Source organism: Coccinella septempunctata, chromosome 5, assembly GCF_907165205.1.
Source record: "Coccinella septempunctata chromosome 5, icCocSept1.1, whole genome shotgun sequence".
NCBI classification, from domain to species: domain Eukaryota; kingdom Metazoa; phylum Arthropoda; class Insecta; order Coleoptera; family Coccinellidae; genus Coccinella; species Coccinella septempunctata.
In genome coordinates, this window is record NC_058193.1 from 9,702,642 (window position 1) to 9,722,742 (window position 20,101).

At 36.4% G+C, this 20,101-nt stretch overlaps 1 protein-coding gene across 1 annotated transcript in view; it reads right to left on the minus strand.

Moving 5' to 3' along the window:
- LOC123314402 (RNA polymerase I-specific transcription initiation factor RRN3) overlaps positions 1–20,101 on the minus strand; it is a 67,427-nt gene that overhangs the window by 19,134 nt on the left and 28,192 nt on the right. Inside the window, exons 4-6 of the mRNA XM_044899687.1 lie at positions 15,126–15,361; positions 14,835–15,069; positions 3,366–3,544 (exon numbers count right to left, since the gene is read on the minus strand). Of these exons, the coding sequence (XP_044755622.1) occupies positions 3,366–3,544; positions 14,835–15,069; positions 15,126–15,361 (650 nt within the window). The remainder of the gene's footprint in view (positions 1–3,365; positions 3,545–14,834; positions 15,070–15,125; positions 15,362–20,101) is intronic.

The following is a 20,101-nucleotide window of genomic DNA, read 5'->3' on the forward strand; positions in this document are numbered from 1 at the left end:
CATTTTTAGTTTCGGAGAAACCGTACATCGCTAATTCTTGGTCAAACCTGTATTCGAACACAAAAGTAAAAAAGCTATTGATTTTGTTGAATAAGACAGGTACATTTATGTGTACTTGGGCATTTTCGTGTTTTCAAATTTGTGCCAAATTACTCAGGTCTGCTATTCCAGTATTTGTCCCCGCTGGTTCGAAAAGACTGCGACCAAATAACAAGCAAGGAAAGCAAAATAAATGATTCGTTTCAGGATTTACACTTTGTAGTATGGGTTAAGTTAATTGTAAGTTTTGGTCTACCAGTGTTTTTAACTTTTTTTTAAGTTTTTGTTACTAACTCAATTATTTAAATTTTGTCTTAAATATTCCATAGTAAATTTTGTTGCATCCCTAATGCAAACTAGACTCGAGACACAAAACACTACTTGAAATGAACGTACAATTCCTACTCCACCTAATGAATTATGTCGCGCGTATTTTACGGATAAATATTCCGAACGTCATCTCTATAGTTAAATCGGCGTATATCCCCTTCAGAATTATCAGGTTCATATTTCCTCTCGTCTTTGGCAGATGAATCAGAATGCAACAGTCGATTGTGATATTTGGAGCAGTTCTGCACTCCACAGCGTTTTTTATTTTTGCATCCAAATACACGATGTGAAGATAAACATGAAAAACAAACTTTACGTTTCTTCACCCAATCCCATTTTCTGTTTGTTGCCAGTGTGTTTACAGTGATATAAAGAATGGGCAGATTCAGAACAAAATATGCAACTTCCTCCATCTGAAATCTCTTCTGATCCACGAAAAACAGTATTCTTGACCTTTCTTTCTGAATATCGATCTGATAAACTAGCTGCTGACGATTCTTTTTGTGACCATTCAGAAAACTCCTTCAATGAAGGCTTTTCCTTTATCAACAATTATTATAGCCTATTGAAATTGAAGATGTTCAGGCACTTCTTGAACGAGTTGATTAAGAAGTTGAGGGTTGGTGATGTAGGCTTCCATTTTCAGAGATTCGGCAGTTACTGTTAGATTCAGGACGGAATTTGCAAATTTAATGAGGGATAGCGGAAAATGAGTATTTACTAGTGGCATCTGCTTTACTTTATCATTCATTGAATCGATTATGAACTCAGGGCGACTAAATCTAGTTTCTGACGTTTGTATAATAGTTTCCAAATTTTCTGGAGAAACGAATAATGTTTTGACAGCTTCTATAAAGCTTCATTTTTCAGAGCTTTTAGCAGACGTAACATATTTTCTGCAGTATTGAATGTACAAGTTTCAGTAGATCTTCTATAAAGCGAAATAAACATAGGCCAATCTTCTACATTCCCATAAAATAGAGGAAGTTCTTTACCAACAACGTTTCTGAAGGATATTTTGGATCGGTTAAAGATTGGAATGCTTGAGTCATGGCTTGAGTGGCAGTTGTGAATTCTTTAATCCCTTCAGTTGTTGTATTTTTATCCTTTCTGAAATAATATTAATCAAGTAATTTGAGTTCAGCTGGCTGGATTTCTTCGAACAACCAAGATTTAACTTTTGCGTGTGCACTTTGTGTTTGTACAATTGAATTCACATCTTTATGGCTTTTTGTTTCCTCGTGAGAATCTTCGAGAAATTTTAATTCGAATGATGCTTGGCTTCAACTAGAGATATTTGTCTCTGTAACTGCCTTTCTTCAAATTCTTCTTGTAATTTAATGATAGCTTCCAGGTTCTTCAATTCTATTTCTTTTAGTCTTTTGCTCGTTATTGAGCTCTTAGATGTGACGGATTTTTTCGAGGCAATGTTATTTTCTTGGTTTGGACTGTATCTCATTGAGGGAACGCCTGCAGTAGGCATGTTAGTTCTTCTCAAAATGTCTCTTCCTTCGCTTTGTAACATTTTCGACTTAGTTTGGCGTCAATTATTGCTGAATTTAATATTCTTGGAGTCAAAATGTTCCCAGAATGCTCGAAGGACCAAAATTTCTGGGCAAAACACTAATTTTAGGCAAAATTGTATTCGTCGAATGACTTTTCCATTTTATTTTTCATACATCATCATCGACGATTCATGACTCTAATTTACATCAACTACACAATGAGGAGTGAAATATCAATCGAGTCAATTAAAAAAATTACATGAAAATATTTTTAATCATAAAAAAATATTCATTACTGTTATGAATTTTATAGTTGAGATGATGGTCATGATGGTCATAAAATGAAAAACATTTATTAGTGTCAATGAACAGGATAATGTGATATTACCGTTTATAGTAAAAGTAAAAAATGTGTGAAAATGAACTCTGGTTCAGTTTCAAAAATGTTGAACGAAGGTGGTCGGAAAGGGCGAGACTACTCCAAAATTTGAAATGAGTCCATTGATTAATTCGAGATTTATTGAACATGAAATTTCATTTAACATCTGATCATCAATCTGTATATCCTTAACTTAAACTAAGGCTTTAAGTCAATTAAAACGTCTTGGTATGAGTCCACTTTGATGACCTGAGATCATGGTTTCCGTTGGTCACTTTAAAGCCGGGGCACGTAGACAGTGCGCGTCAAAATTATGGAACGAATTCATTTTCTCAGAAGAAAAATATTTGCCAACAAAATCCTGAAAAAGGTCAATTTTTGTTTAGTTAGTTCAAAGAGATTTTCAGTATGTGCACTTTGTCATGGCTCATGATAACTGATGAAATTTGTCACCGAATGAAAGACGACCATTACAGTTTAGTTCATGCACAACTTTCAACCCCTACGAACCCTTCAATTGAGAAAAAAATGGAGTGACATTGGAAATTTATTTCGGCATTGAAGTACCACCCGGAGAATCATTGTGCATTACAAGATAAGTAAATTTAAATGTTCAAAATGACCACCATCATTCTGGATGCAATTATCAAAGCGCTTGGGGTTGAAAGTTGCGCATGAACAAAACTGTAATGGTCGACTTTCATTCGGTGACAAATTTCATCCGGTACCATCGTCTCAAAGTAAATGAGCCATGACAAAGTGCACATAAGGAAAACCTCTTTGAACTAATTGAAAAAAAAATTTTGTTTTACCCCATGACTCACTTTCCCTATTCAAAAACTTTAGTAGAGGGTTGTTAGGGATGGCACAGGGTGCAACGAAAATCCTTCGAATATGCATAAAAATTTGGCAAAAGTGAAACAAATATTGACCTGTTTCAAGATTTTGTTGCCAAATATTTTTATTCTGAGAAAATGAATTTGTTCCATAATTTTGACGTGCACTGTATAATAGTGATAAGAAACCGATATACATATATAATATGAAATTTATCCTCTCCATACTTGACATTCTTGGCTTATAATTAAAGAAAATAAGTTCAGGGTACTTACTTTTATTGCTAGCAATCATTTCCTTATGCCTAAAAAATGTAACATAAAATAATGCCTGACAAGTACTATAAAAGACTGAATGTACTTTGAGATTCCAATTCACGCACTCTACGTCATCCTGCGCATTTATGTAAGAGTGGATCCAGGAGGACAGTTGCTGAAGAACATTTTTGAGGAGCCTTAAAGAAATAAATTGCAATTAGTAAATAGTTTGCATTAATAATATTAATGGTTGTTCCATTTCGTCCACTTCAATAATATAAAGTCATTAATCGATTTCATGCGAATAACCCGTATTAGCCGCGGTTATTGCTGGTTTTGCCCTTGGTTATGGCCCTTCACAACTTCTAACCTCACTTCAATAACCAGAAGTTTAACCCAGCTCTCGAGTATGGTTATCTCCGGTTATCTGCGTTCCAAAATGATGACGTTGAAGGGCTAGTTCATAACGTCACGATATTAAAACCAATAATGACCAAAAGCGCTTGAATGCAGTTGCTTATTGTTGGTAATTACCAATGATGACCAGGTTATTCGTTTGAAATCGATTATTATCGGGAATTTGGACTCTTACATTCTCAACAATGCCGACGTTTCATGAAGCTACTTTCCTTCTTCATGGGCTACAATGTTCACAATTAAATATAATGAATACAATAACAATAATTGATTTACCTAGTTAAGATGTTACTCTAATGAACATTTGTCAATTGCAATAGGGCCGAACAGGTTTATGCAGATCATATTTGGAGAAAAAACCAACGAGAATAGTAGTAAATAAAATCGTATCCACAACAAATCTTCCATAGATTAGAGTTATGTAGATTGGAAACTTCCATACTACGAGACGAAACCGTTTTTTTTTGCGCCCTCTCTTAACCTGGGGTGAATTAATAGGTGTTTCTTTCAATATACAGTTAATAGATGACGCTGGAAAAAAGTAGATTTCCTTCAACTCCATTCACAGGACAAGGAGAGAAGTGTGTTCTGTCATTTGAAATTTTGAAGATTAATCTTTTTGAATTCGAATGTTTGAAAATATTTTATATATCCTAGTTTAGGCAGTGAGTTATTATTCCTATGTATTTGTCAAGTTTTTTTCATCCTCTTCAGGTATTGAAGAACATTTTTAGTTAACTGTTTTATGTTTACCTATTGAATTATGCATTTTCATATGGACTTGTTAACATTCGATACATTGAAGTTGTAACGAACGATAGGTACTACCAATTTTACTCACTCAAAATTAATATTTTTCAACTATTGATCAATAGGTATCGGAACAAGAAAGTTACGATTGTGGCGACTGTGAAATAGCTTATCATGAAAAACTTTCATGTACCTACTAAAATGGTTCAAATTTAAGGCTGGACTCCTGGTATAAACGAAAAAATAAACCTTTATAAAGTATATTTTATTACTTGTTGATCCATGCAATCAATAAAATAATACAACAAAGAAAGCCATATTATCCTTATTTATTCCTTTGCATTAATCGGTTTTTTACTTTGAAAATTATGCGAATGAAAGAATTCGCAAGTAATTTATTCGTATCATAAAAATACTAAACTACAGATATTTCATCTGAACTAAATACCAGTACATTGGTGTTTATATTATTTGATACGAATAAATTGTCAATTAGTTTTCTTGCGTTCACATGGACAATTCGAATTTCCTGCAATGTATGGAGAACAGACTGAAAACACAGAAATTATACTCGTTCTTTTTGTTTGACAACACACAGCTTTTTTTCAAAACCAGATCTACTCAAGCTTCACCCCAGTCCAGGTCGCGGTGAACAATGTTTCAAAATATTGTGAGAGTTTCCTATCTACACCACCTCAATCTATGAAATCTTCCTACACGCAATTACATATTGTGCAATGTCATGAAGTGTCAGGGACACAGAAGTATTCTCTGTTTCTTCATCACTCGCATAAATAGTAAACAACATTCAAACGTAACAAAACAAAACATGACGTTTTATTTGTGTTAGTTACATTTTTACAATCATTTTTATGTTGTCTTGAACGTTCTTTCTAACATTGTCTAGTTTGACCCATATAACATTTGTTACATCGACTACAAGGGACTCTATGTACAGATATCGATCGAAATTCATTCTGGGAGGATTCTGCATTTCTTAATAAACTTTTTAGGGTTTTCACTCCCAATCTCTGAAACAAAATCAATTAATAAATAACGTTGAAATTATAATTTTAAGTGGTAACGTTTCGGAGTCTATATCAGACTCCTTCATCAGACGAAAAATCAATTTTCGAAAATCTTCTGAATTGTATCATTTGTTTGACATTAGATGTCAATACATAGAAACAGATACTGCATAGAAACGTTGATTGATTTAATTTTGAAATTACCGGATGACAGTTCCTTCTTCAGTAAATTGATCCAAATATGATCTGTTCTTACCGAACAATTTGCCAAATTATTATCTTGATCCAATAGAATACACGTAGACTCTTTAATCTTTCACAAATTGTTCGGTAGGAATACATCATATTTGGATCAATATACTGAAGAAGGAACTGTCATCCGGTAATTTCAAAATTAAATGAATCAACGTTCCTATGAAGTCTCTGTTTCTATGTATTGACAATTATGTCAAACAAAAGATACAATTCAGAAGATTTTCGAAAATTGATTTTTCGTCTGATGAAGTAGTCTGATATAGACTCCGAAACGTTACAACATTAAATTATAATGTCAACGTTCTTTATTTTCAGTTCATTGTCAGGCAACAATTTTTTCTAGTTGATTTGCTCCTGACGAATTAGTGCAAGAATTTACGCAGGAGCAAATCATTTATTTCATTTTTAATTGATTTTCGTTCAGTTGCAGGAAAGTGCATTAAAATTTAAAACTTCATTAAAATCTTAATCCTCCATTTTCCCCTTCAAAAATGACAGTTTAAGATTTTGATGGGACATCAAATCTTAATGGACTTTCCTGCAACTGGGCCTTTGTTTCAGAGATTGGGAGTGAAAACCCTAAAAAGTTTATTAAGAAAAACTCTATGTAAAACAGAGGACTGTAAAACCTTGGGTGATTTATCTTTTAGTTTGGTAAAAAACTTATTGGTACTTTCTGTATTATAAAATGTACAGTTGGTATTGAGACCTCGAACAATCCTCCTCAAATAAAACGAAAGGCCACTTGTATATGGAAATTTAAAAAATCTATCTATATTTTTTTGACGTGTCAATGCTACTTTTGTAGTTTTTTATGGCAAAATAAATACTTACTTACTTACTTATTATCTATCTTTTCCATTCTCGATTTATTAGAGTTTGAAAAGAGTTTAATGGATCGGTCAATCAAATAGGAATAGTTGTTTTTCTTAAAAATATCTTTCACTTTGTCTAAGTTGTTTTTATGGAATCTGTGGTTACTTAGATTTATCGCTCTATAGAGGTTTTTTATAACAGTAATTTTAACTTGTGGACTATGGGTACTTAAATAATTCAGACATCTATTTGAACTACATAATAGGTTTTGTGTACAAATTTGTCACAAGTACATTATTTTCTCTAATAGGAATACTCTTTCTTACGAAAATGATGTATTTTTCATGAGAAAACGTCACATTTTGAAATAATCATTTCAACCGTTTCCCAAAAAAAATTATTTCAAGTACTTAAAAATTAAAAATGAATTGGTTATCAAATCTCGTCCTTATAAAATAAAAATATTAAAAATGAAAATGGGTATTCAAAATTTAAAGCGTTTCGTTTCTATTGCACAAGTTGGCAACATCGACTAAAATATGCGTTGATAATAAAGGACAATAAATACACTCACTATCTTGATGAGATAGACAAAGATGGTTGTCTATGAAGTCTGCGACGAACGAAGGTCGTAAAATTTTATGGGTTTTTTATGGCCGGTTGCTGTTGAGGCTCGCCAGTGAGTACGCGCCTTATGATGGGTGTAAATCAACAGCTGTTATTTCATAAACAATCCAATGTTCTTTTTATTTTCTAGTAGGCGCGGTTGCCTAATCGTAAACTAGAAACGAAGCGATTTAAATTTTAAAACCTGGTATTTGAAGAATGATTTTGAATAGTTTCCGCAGTGCATTTGAAAAATTCATGAATGAAACTGTTAAAGTTAATTATTTTTAATATTGAATAAAAATAGAGTCGGTTCGACGAATTGTCGTCTGATTGGTGTAAATAAAAAGTTAGTTGCTATGGATATGGAGTAAAAATTAATTTTCCAATATAGTTAGTCTGGTCAGAATTGTAATCAAGATCGAGTTACAGACAAAATAAAATTATACCAAAAATACAGTTGTATTTTGTATTCAGTACGAAAACCTTATTTTTTCACTGCAAAGGAATAACAGGTTATGGTGCCCAGAAAAGTAGTAGAGTAATTAATCTTTAGAAGCAAGTTGTTGGGTCAAGACGTTGCGGCAATGTGTTAAACCAAAAGAATCGTTCCACCCAGATTTCACAGAATACAGTATTGTTTGGGAGGAGGAAATTTTGAGGACCGTCGTCCAGCTACTTGAATTCATCTTCAGGCGTTCACGCAACTGTTTGATTTTAATAACTAAACATCAGATTATCGAAATGGATAATATAAAATCTCAAATGGAAATGCTTTTAGAAAATTCTCAAGGTACTGTTAACTATAATTCTTGGCGTTTTGAGTTGAATCTGATTTTACTAAGAAATTGTTTAATGTAGCCAGTGGGGTTTCACAGAGGTAATGATTCAATTATGACTGCTTGGTTAGAGAAAGACTTAGAGGCACAAGTTTTAATTGGTTTGAATGTCAGTAGTAAAATTTCTAACAAAATTGTAAATTGTAACACAGCATGTAAAATAATAATAATAATATCTATATTTCTTTAACTCATATAACAGTAGTGAAATGTTTACATATTAGAGGGCGAAATTTAGCTCGCATGATCTTGGGCAGAATACAATAACATATTAAAAAACTGAAACAATTCCAAAACCATGCGTCTATTCTTCCACCTAACCCTCCATTATAATCGACTACGAAAATACAATTTGAAGTGAGCGCATAACCGAAAACAAAAATAAAACTCAGACAATGCCGCCTAAACATAATACGAGCCCTGAAACCCCTCACCTCAGACAAATCTCCAAAATATTTAGAAATGTAAGTTTACGCAAAAAAAAAGTTCACTATGAATGTCCATGAATGTGTGAACATCAACCTAATTACATACTGGATCGTTGCGGAAATTGTTCAATATATGTAGTTTAAACTTATCAAGTGTGAACTGTCTGTATTCAAATTTCAACCAATTCATGACTTTAGATACCTGATAAGAGTAAGACCTCGTGAATATGGCAGTACTGTGTTTTGGAACAGAAATGGCGCATCTTGAACGAACATTAATGGAATGAACACTAAAACGAAAGACGATCTTATTGAAGAGGTGCGGTGCTGCTCCCCCTTGATGATCCAATAAAACCAAGGAGTGAAAGTTTCTTCTGTGTTCCATGTTGAGCCATCCAGTGTTTTAAGGACGTATGTTATGCGCTCGTCTACATAACTGCGTCGAACTACTGGTTGACTTCCGGAAGGTTGTTTCCTGAGACAGAGGGCTTCATGCTCGCCATCCAGGATCAGGTGATTCCAACAAGGAACTACATGAAATATATCGCCAAGGATGCCTCAGTGGCGGATGATAGCTGTCGTTATGGCTGTGCGACACATGAAACTATCCAGCACATCACCGGGGGATGTCAGAAGTTCGCGGGCACGGAGTACAAAAATAGACATGATGCCGTTGCCAAGATACTTCACCAAGAATTGGCACTAAAACACCAACTTCTAAGTTCGAAAAAGGTTCCTTATTACAATTACCATCCGGATGCTGTATTGGAAAATGAACATCACAAGCTATACTGAGATCGTACGGTTCTCACAGACCGGAAAATAACCCACGATAGACCAGACCTCATATTGCTCAATAAGGATGAGGACAGAGCACTATTCATCGATATGGCGATTCCAAATAATAACAATCTTCTAGATAGACACACTGAAAAAATTTCAAGGTACAGAGATCTCGAGGAGCAAACCAGGAGACAGTGGAAGCTGAAAGATGTCATGACCATCCCTATTGTCATATCATCTACAGGCCTGATACCGAAAAAACTAATAGAGAACTTGAGGAAACTTCAGCTGGAAGAAAATATCTATAGAGTCATTCAGAAGGCGGTACTGCTGGGAACGGCGAGAACTGTACGCAAGTACATGGGAAATTCAGAGGAATACCGTCTGCTCCGACAGGAAGTGCGGGTGGAGCAGGAATCCAACCTACAGCAGGGAGCCGAGGAGCGACCCGAACCCGACCACCACCACGAGCCCGAAAACCTGGAAAGGGCTCCAACAGAGCTTAATCCTTTTGATATCTGAGATATCTGGGATAAGTGAATTTTCCTCTGGAGAGAAGTGTGAAAGCCGCAAGGCTAAAGTCATAATAAAGGGCCTTTATTTTGTACTCTATGAATACAATCATGAGGCGAAGTTTAGCTTACAGCTATCCTACTTAACCTCTATATTATGGAGATCATGATTGAGTTCCACTACGGCCTGTGATGACACACAAGGTTTGAACGACAATTTGAGCTGAATATCGTCCGCGTAAAAATAAGATGTTGCTGATATGCAAACACAGGCGAATGAAATATATACAAGAAATAGAAGTGGACCCAGGATGGATCCCTGTGGAATTCCGAAGCTGAAATCTAAAAATGAAGATAGCCTACCATCTACCATGACCGCTTCAGATAGAAACCCAACATAATCAGCCAGCAAATGTGTAGCGCCCTGAGAAAGACCTACAAAATGTAAAACAGCAATAAGAAGCCGGTGATTAATGGAATCGAAGGCCCTTGAGTAATCCAGCAATGTCAGAACTGTGAGATACCCTTGATCAGTAGACCTGAATATTTCATCAGTGATATTGAGCAGGGCGGTGCAACACCTATGGCCTGGTCTGAATCCAGATTGTGTAGTGGGAATGATCTTGTATTTCTCCAAATGTTCTCGTAGTTGCCCCTACATTACCTAATTTTGGAAAGAGTGGGGAGTACGTTGATTGGTCGCAATTCATCTAAACCTCGGACTGACCGAACATGAGCGGTATAACTCTGTTTCCCACAATTACGTAGCCTAAACATTGGCTTGAGCAGGAAATGGCTCTCTGCGTTGCTCAAGTTACGTCTAAGACCTTGTCGTCTCAGGATACCTGTGATAATCTAGTCGTAGCCGCAACCAAAGTTGCACTGACAGCGTTACCAGTGCAGCTTTTGAACACCTTCTAACGCAGCTCCTACAAAAAAAAGGATCAGTCGAACAGGACAAAATTCGTATCCGGAGGTAAAATACCCTCCCATTCGGATCTCCGGGGGAGGGTGCCTGAGCGAGTGAATCATCGAACAAACACCAATGAAAAGCACATAGCTTTTGCAGCATGGAACGTCAGAACCTTGCTAGACAACCCCAAGGCCGACCGACCAGAGAGGCGTACTGCTCTAATCGATAAGGAACTGCAACGAACATCCATTGCAATAGTTGCTTTAAGCGAAACACGCTTTTCGGACGAAGGTAGCTTGGTAGAACAAGCGTATACTTTTTTCTGGAAAGGTCTGCCGGAAGGCGAAATCAGACAACATGGCGTAGGCTTTGCCATTAGAAACGACCTGGCCGCCAAACTTACCGAAAATCCAGTTGGTATCTCAGAACGTTTAATGACCCTACGTTTTCCTGCAGCGAATAACACGTTTGTGAACATCATTGCAGTATACGCACCCACTTTGAACTCCTCTGACAACTTAAAGGACACTTTTTACGAAACACTCGTTGCTACATTAAGTAAAATCCCAAAACGGGAACGAATTATTCTCCTTGGAGACTTCAACGCTAGAGTGGGCAGAGGTCAAGTCTCAGAACTATGGCCGGGAATAATAGGGAAACACGGCACAGACAGCATCAATTCGAATGGAGAACGTCTGCTGGCTCTTTGTGCAGAACACAATCTGTGTATAACGAACACCTATTTTATTACGAGACCCAATTCAAGGGGGACCTGGCGCCACCCGCGCTCAGGGCATTGGCATACCCTCGACTATGTGATCGTGAGAAGGAAAGATCTGAAAGAGGTGTTGGTCACTAAACCCAGAGCAGATCTGGAGTGCTGGACTGATCATAGGCTGGTAATCTCGAGAATGAAAATCTCAATGCGCCCAAAATACCAACGCAAGCCGAAGTATCTAAGAGAGCGCCTTCAAATATCCAAACTACAAAACCCTTCTACAAAGGACAGATTCACAGCTGCCGTCAAAGATAGCCTAACACCACCGGATTATAACGACGACATTGAGACTCATTGGCTCCGTTTCAAGTCATCCCTTACAAATACAGCGAAAGAAATACTGGGCACAGAACGCTCCCGAAAATCTCCAGACTGGTTTGCTGACAGCGAAACTCATATCGCACCCCTTTTGGACGCAAAACACAAAGCGATGAAAACCGCAATTAACAAGCCTGGCGATGTTGCAGCCCAAATAGGTTTCATAAACATAAAACGCGAGGTCCGTCAAGAAATAAGAAAAATCAAAGACAGCTGGTGGAAAGAAAAAGCTAGGGAAATACAAGCTTACGCCGATAACCATGACTACAGGCGTTTTTTCGAAGCTATCAAAACTGTTTACGGTCCAAGCAGAAAAGCTAGCTTTCCTATAAGAGATGCTCATGGAGCTATTCTAACTGATGATAGAAAAATTCTCGAAAGATGGAAGGAGCATTACTCACAGGTCTTGAATCAAAATAACGACTCGGATTTATCCATTTTAGACCTGCTCCCCGCATATAGTCCGATGACATCGCTTGATGACGAAATCTCAATGTCGGAAATCATAAGCGCGATTAAAAATATGAAAAATGATAAGTCACCTGGTCTAGACGGCATTCCGGCGGAGATATTCAAAGCCTTGGATGAGGACATTGTCAATAGTCTCCTAATACTATTCCGCAAGATCTGGGAACAGGGAGATGTGCCACAAAACTTCAGAGACGCTTAAGTTATCAACCTCTATAAGAACAAAGGCGATACGTCGAATTGCAACAATTACAGGGGCATATCGTTGCTTAATGTGGCCGGTAAAATTCTCTCGAAGATTATGGCTAATCGTCTGGTTCCTCTCTTAGAGAAGCTTTTACCTGAATCCCAGTGCGGCTTTCGACCAAATCGAGGTACGGTGGACCTAATTTTTACACTACGACAGCTACAAGAAAAGGTCCGTGAACAACAATCAAGGATTTATACAGCCTTCATCGATTTAAGCAAGGCATTCGACTCGGTGAATCGGAGAGCGCTATGGAAAATCATGGCACGTCTAGGAGTACCCGAAAAATTCCTAGCAGTGTGTAAAAGCCTTCATACTAACAACACCGCTAGAATACAGCATAATGGCTCTACAACCGACCATTTCTCAACCAACTCTGGAATAAAACAAGGCTGCGTATTAGCGCCTTTACTGTTCAATATTTTCGCCATAGCTGTATCGATAATTGCTGACATGAGCATGCCCGTAAGAGGTGTTGGGATAAGATTCAGATTTGATGGAGGCCTGTTCAACCTGAAGCGCCACAGAGCAAAAACCCGTACCAAGTTTATCACGGAACTTCAATATGCAGACGACTGTTCACTCATCGCTAGCAGCTCAGAGGATCTACAGATAATGATGGACACCTATAAACATATATACGAAGCTTTAGGCCTTAGACTCAATATTGACAAGACCAAAATCCTGGTAAGTCCGCCAGAAAGCCTTCAAACAGATATCAGCCTGGACAATGAAACTCTAGAACAGGTCGAGTAGTTCAAATACTTGGGAAGCTTCATAAATACTAGGGCTAACCTTGACACGGAAATACACAACCTTATCAATTCGGCATCACGGGCATTCTGGAAGCTGAAGGACAGAGTGTTCCAAAATCACGACCTCAATCTGAAGACCAAGACAGCTGTTTACAGAGCAGTGGTCCTCCCAACGCTTCTTTACGGAAGCGAAAGCTGGACTCCCTACAGGCGACATATTAAACAGCTTGAACAGACGCAGCAACGTCATACAAGACAGATAATGCACATCAGATGGTTCCACAAAGTTTCGAATGCAGAAGTCTTGCAGCGCGCGAGTTGTACAACAATTGAGACTCAAGTAACGAGGGCCCGACTCAGATGGAGCGGCCACATTCTGAGGATGCAAGACACAAGACTCCCCAAAATAGCTCTATACGGCGAACTCACTGAGGGAGCCCGGAAACCAGGAGGCCAGTATAAGCGGTTTAAGGATACACTACATCAATCCCTAAAATCAGTTAATGCTTATCATAACTGGGAACAACTAGCGTTAGACAGGTCACAGTGGAGGTCTTTGGTCCACAGTTATAATGGAGAATCGAGAAGGATACAGCGGCGGCCAGATCTGGCTGGAGACTATCCATGCCCTGAGTGTGGAAGGATCTGCAGGTCACGGTTGGGTCTCTTTAGTCACAGGAGGGCACACAGTCGCAACTAGCACTAAGAAGTTAAAAGTCTGTTCGATTTTTTTTTCCTTCTTCTTTTTGTAGATTTATTCCCGGTAACGGGATACAGCAATGAATGAATGAAACCTCGGACTCGATGTTTTGGAAGAGGGATTACCAGTGATTGCTTCCAAGCAGAAGGAAAAACCGAATATTTCAGGCAGAAATTGCATTTAAGACCTTGAACAATAAACTTCAGAGCCCAGATATTCTTGGTGGCTTGTGCTTCAATGTTCCCCAGAGGTCTCTCAGAGCGTGTGAGCTTTTTATGGTACCCTTTAGGTACACATACACGGCTCAGCACTCGCCTCTATTTCGGATATCTCGGACCAGCAACATGTTTAGTGGTCAAGTTGATTATTTTTTTATGTCTCTTGAGCAGGTCCGAAAGATTTTAAAAAAGAATTGTACGTAATTGACATTTTTGGGGCATTCTGGGTTTCTCGCTTTTTTGTTCTCTTTTATTTGTTGATTTTTTGTTGTTGATTTTCATCAGTTGTACTCATGATCATTAGTTAAGTTAGTAATCTTGTATCGAATTGATCTATGTACTTATAATTTCTGTAATTTTGTTCGTTTTATCTGAGGATACATTAGTGGGTTTTTGTACCTGTTTGTATCCCCTTGTGAATAAATAAATAAATAAATAGACATGTTGGTGAAGTATGGGCAACCCATAATTACCCAACATTTGATTATGATTTCGTAGTATATAATAATACTCGAAATCATTAACTTGAATACTCATCACACAGTCAGGAAGTAAAAAGAATTGTCATCGATAATTTCAAAAATCAACCTGTTAGTTCTTCAAAGTGTTTTCTTATCTCATAATGGCCAATAAAAACATTAGGAAAAAAAACCTACCTCAAATTAACATATGATGCTCTGGCTACTAAACTGGCTATGTATTGTACAGATGTTTGTCTGAGAACAGGAGAAATACTAGGATCCGTTACTTTTTGCCATAGATGATCTATGAATATTTCTGCTAAACAGGGCTTGAAGCTGAACAACAGGAACCAACAAAACTGTATATGATGACAATTGTATGTGGGCAAAACAATTCCATCAAATATTTTTAGGGTATTTTTGTAGAATTCTGAAAAATTCAATTCAGTTATAAGAAGAATAATTTCAAGATGTTTCTGTTCCAACCTTTAGTTTCATTCCAAGCGAAATCTCCAGTTTCAGGATTATGACACACTTTGTGAATAAATCTGAAAATTCTTCTCAAACATATATCCAGAGTCTCAACGACAACTTTATCAGGTGACACCAGATTATTATTTGAGCAAGACTTGCCTTCATCCAATAAAACTATGTCTTCATCTACATCCGAGTACACTTTCTCTATCAGATCCCTAGGAACACCAACATCCATGTTCACTAATCTGAAAAATTGAATTCAATATTCATATAATTTTTGTTCCACTGATCCAATAAGTCAGAAAGTGGGAATCCTAGTCGTCATAACCATATAAGTACTAATTTCGTAAGCATAGAGTGGGAGGGGTAAGGGGAAACGATGATCAATAGTGAATATACATTAAATAATACACATATAGTGTCGACTTTTATTTATTCAAATGAAACATGACGCGTTTCACTAAATTGTAGCTTCTTTGCATGTATTTGAACAACTGGTATTAAAATATTTCGCTACAATGCAGCTAAACGCCACGTGTTTCATTTGAATAAATATAAATCAACACTTATTTATGTATAAGTATTATTTATTAGATGTACTGTGAATTTCTATCAAGTGAAGACCACCTATTATAAATAAATATTAGGGAGTTTGAAAAAAAAGTTATGCGGAACCACGCTTAGAAGTTATGTTTGAATGCCGAAAAAGGCCTCTGAAAATATAAGCCTTTAATATTTATGTTTAGGTTGTCCGCATCGCACTTTTCGATTTCCCATAAAAAATTTTTCCTTCTGATTTTTATAACTGATAAACGATTAATTGCATTGCGAAATCCTTTCTATATTTTGTATATTCTACAAAATATAAATAAGACCTCTGGGGACTGTTAACCATTAGAGGGATGACTAGTAACCCCTTTTATCCCTATGCGACTCGCTGATTTTTTGTGTGGTTAATCACATCGATATGACGATCCTACATACCAAATATGGTTATGCTCCGGCGAATAGTTTCCGTGTCGAAAATTGAAATTAAAGGGTTGACTAAACAACCCCTGTATCCCTATGCGAGTCGTTGAATTTCTTTGTGGTTAATCACATCGATATAACGATCCTACATACCAACTATGATTATGCTTCGGCGAATAGTTTCCGTGTTATCGAATTTTGAAATTTAAGGGTTGACTAATCACCCCCTGTTTCCCTTCGCGATTAGCTGATTTTTTTGTGTGGTTAATCACATAGATATGACGATCCTACATATCGAATATGGTTATGCTCCGGCGAATAGTTTCAGTACACGTATATTCGAGGATGAAAACATCAAGTCCTCGAAATAATTTCCAAGATGAATTTTTTTTTCATGCATCTCAAGCTACTGCAAACTGCATAATATATTATGGGTCAATAATTGATATTCGGCAAAAGTCGTAGCTCCCGAAGTTGAAACCGATCTCAGGACGATAACGCGAAATCAAAGGTCGCGTCATCATAACGAAAAGACCGACGACGACTCCAATTGGTTGGATAAGGTCACGTGGCCAACTCTGAAATGTCAGATTTTTGAATATCTACATTTGAGTAATATCAACTTCTTACCTTAATTATTTTCAAAATAAGAAGTAGGAAAAAGAACGAGAAGAAAGTTGAAGGTGCTACCCAATTAATTTTAGCTCTCAGAGTGTTTAGAAGAGCAGACAAATAAAAGCAGCAAGATTCTTCACAGTAGTATTCAGGATTAGAAGGTTGGTATAAAAAACTATATTTATAAGCACTTTTATGGTATAATTAATTATTATTGTTTCTTTGAAATTTCAGAATGAATTCAGAGGAACGGCCGAAAACGAATTCGTTGCAGTGGTCAACGTTGGAGTTGGACTTCGCGGAAGTCCATCCAGAAATTCTTAATAAAAAATTCAACTGCTTAAACGGCAGAAAGAAGTATGAAGAAAAATAGAAAAAAATTTCAAATATTCTAAACAGCATGGGGTATATCAGAGCAAACCCGTAGAAAAATGGCAAAAGGTATGTATAAAAAGTATAATCATACCAAATTTTTGTTATTTCAACTTGAATAATAACTTTCATATTTTTCATCAAATAATAAACATAAATTCGATTTTTCATAGATGTTGATATTGTTCACAATTTATTAATATTCCAATATTGACTTTAGGCTGTTTCGGACTGGAGGTCCAAAGTTAAGGGCAAAGCAGCCACCATCAAAAAAGAGATGGGAAACAGGTGGAGGTGGTCCTTCAAGCAGTCTCAATGAGAAAGAGTTGAGTTGCAATTATTGGGGAAACGTCAATTACAGGCGTAACGCAGGAGGAAATTGGAATTGTATGTGAAAAAATTATTTCAAATCATTGTACAAAATATTGAACTATTGAACATTTTTCTTTGTAGATTTCAGAAGAAAGGAAATTGTCAAGTTCATCAGAAGTTCCAGTTAATGAAGGACAGAAGGAGCAGGTTTCGGTATCTCCACCTCCACTTATACCATTATCGATAAGTGGTGATGGTTCCTTGATACTGAAATCGATTCCCTATAATAACTTAAAGTATTGTTCGAACACAAAAATAAAAATAATTTAAATACTGTGCCATCAAGTTTGTATTATTGAACATTCAAAATGACGAGTGCGATTATTATTATAATACCACTTACATATTTGACAAAATCAAATTAGAAAAGGGGTATACGATGTAACAAACATGAGGCATATTCATTAAAATTTATGTTTCACTTGTAGGAAATGAAACGACAAGAATATTTTCAAAAATATAATGAATCAAATCACATCACAATATTTTTTTTTATTTCTGAAAATATCTAGATATTACAGAGTCGCGTATTTGATTTCCCTCTGGCGATTCTTGAATGAAACGATTTTGTGTAATATGCAACATGCAGAAATTATCTCAACAGCATTTTGTGGGCTACACCGAAGCTCCCTTTCACCAAGTAGGCAGCGAATTCGCGCTTTCAAAGGGCCATTTGTTCTTTCAATACAATTACGGCCTATAGCGTGGGCCCGATTGAAACGTGCTTGGGGTGAATTCGAGGCGGCACCTAAACCTAGCACTATAACCAGGTCTGCCTTTCCCCTCTTTGGTGTTGACTCTCCATATGACTCTTGATAGACGATTGTCGCCATATGAAGGAGTCATGTCAACGTCCAGGAAAACTGGCATTTGCATTTAAAATCAACAAATCCGAGTTACAGATCAATTGTACGTTGATTGAATGGTATCCTTTCCTATTCAGAAAATAATGTTTTTCTCCCGATGGTATCAATATCTTAATTTGTGTACAGTCGATAGCTCCAATTATTACTGGTATTCCACATTTTTCAAAAAAATTCCCTTTATTTGCAACTTTCTCAGATTGGTTTGGAAATTTAATACTCCCTTGAAATACCTGATTAATCAATTTTTTAACCTCATTAACACTTTCACTAACCATGTGCTGACTGACGGCCAGCAACTATTCTTGTCCAATACCACGTTGGTAATTTCCAGTGGCAAAAAATCTCAATGCTGTTAAAATTCTCTGTTCAAATGGAGTTTTCGTCCTCCTCAAACCATTATCCATAAATGGTCTCAACCCATCGAATAAAATACTAATCTTTCGACAAACGGAAAAAATCTTTAAATCTCTCATCAGTTAAACTAAATGGATAGCTTGCTATCTCGAAGAAATATGTTCTCCTCTCGTGTCACAGCTTCACGAACTCTTAGTCCGAGAGCTGGCAGCAAAAACAACTACCTCATAAGTTACCAAAGGTTTGGTTCGGCACTTTGGTTCAACTTTATAATGTGAACTTGAAAGTGTCCGTCTGCCGTGCGTGAGTGGTCGCCTTATTGGATAAAAAAAATTGAAAATATGTGCAAAAATCGATAAGAACTTCCTCATAAGTTACCACTGTCATTTTTGTTTCAAATTTTCAATTCATATATCACTAATCGAAGTTCAGAAAACATTGGCAGACGGTCGCATTCTCAAGACAGACGGCCTAAAAGTATTACTACCTGAGGTAGGTAGTACGCGTAGACTCGCAAAATTTCTTGCGATTTATAACCAATTGTGATTTTTCCTGATTTGAATATTGTCTCTTGAAATAAGAGCTAACATGTTTGTAAAAAAGCGCCATCAACTTCTTCACATGTTACCTCAGTTTTTCTTACCAGATTGCCAAATTATTTGTTATTGTTATGCTATGAGGACGAATGGAAAAATCTTTGGCCTACGAACAGATGATTCTATTCTATGAATATGTAAAAAGTCTAGTATAATTATTTGAAACAACAGCATAAACATAGAGGTCGTCAAGAAGAAATTTCATGTAAAAAATGAGCAATTTTAAATTACCTAATTATATTTTGTGGATGTTGTTCGGAAAACAGGAGTCAAAATACAGAAAATTTCAGCAGAAATAAAACATATATTGAAGATATGAATAGCTACCAAAAAAATTTAATAAATAATTGTTATTAAAATTAAAATGCTAACTAAATACGTTAATTATTAATTCAATTAATCTTCATCACTTCACTCACTGTGGAATACTTATCTTCTTCCATGTCTGGAGTTGGGTCTTCACATATTTCTTGAATAGTGGGCTCTGTTCGTGGTCCAATAAACCATTCAGTTGGTATCTTCCATCAACTAGAAGCCAGGCATGTTTTCCAGAAAAACAAAAATTCTTCGGATGCACTTTTCAGACGTAATTTCAGATGACACAAACTTGATTCACCCTTTTCATTTCACGTGTAAATTTTTTTACGAGGTGGCGTCAAGCATCTATCACATTTTCTTCTTTCTAAAGCTTCATCTGCCTGTCATACTTTAACAGGCAGTGATTATACAGCATCATCTACTAATGCACACAATTAAGCATTTTAATATTATTGAAAAAGATACCAATATTGCCAAAATTTCTGCGTCTTCTTGACATTCTCAAGAAACGCGCAAATTCGAG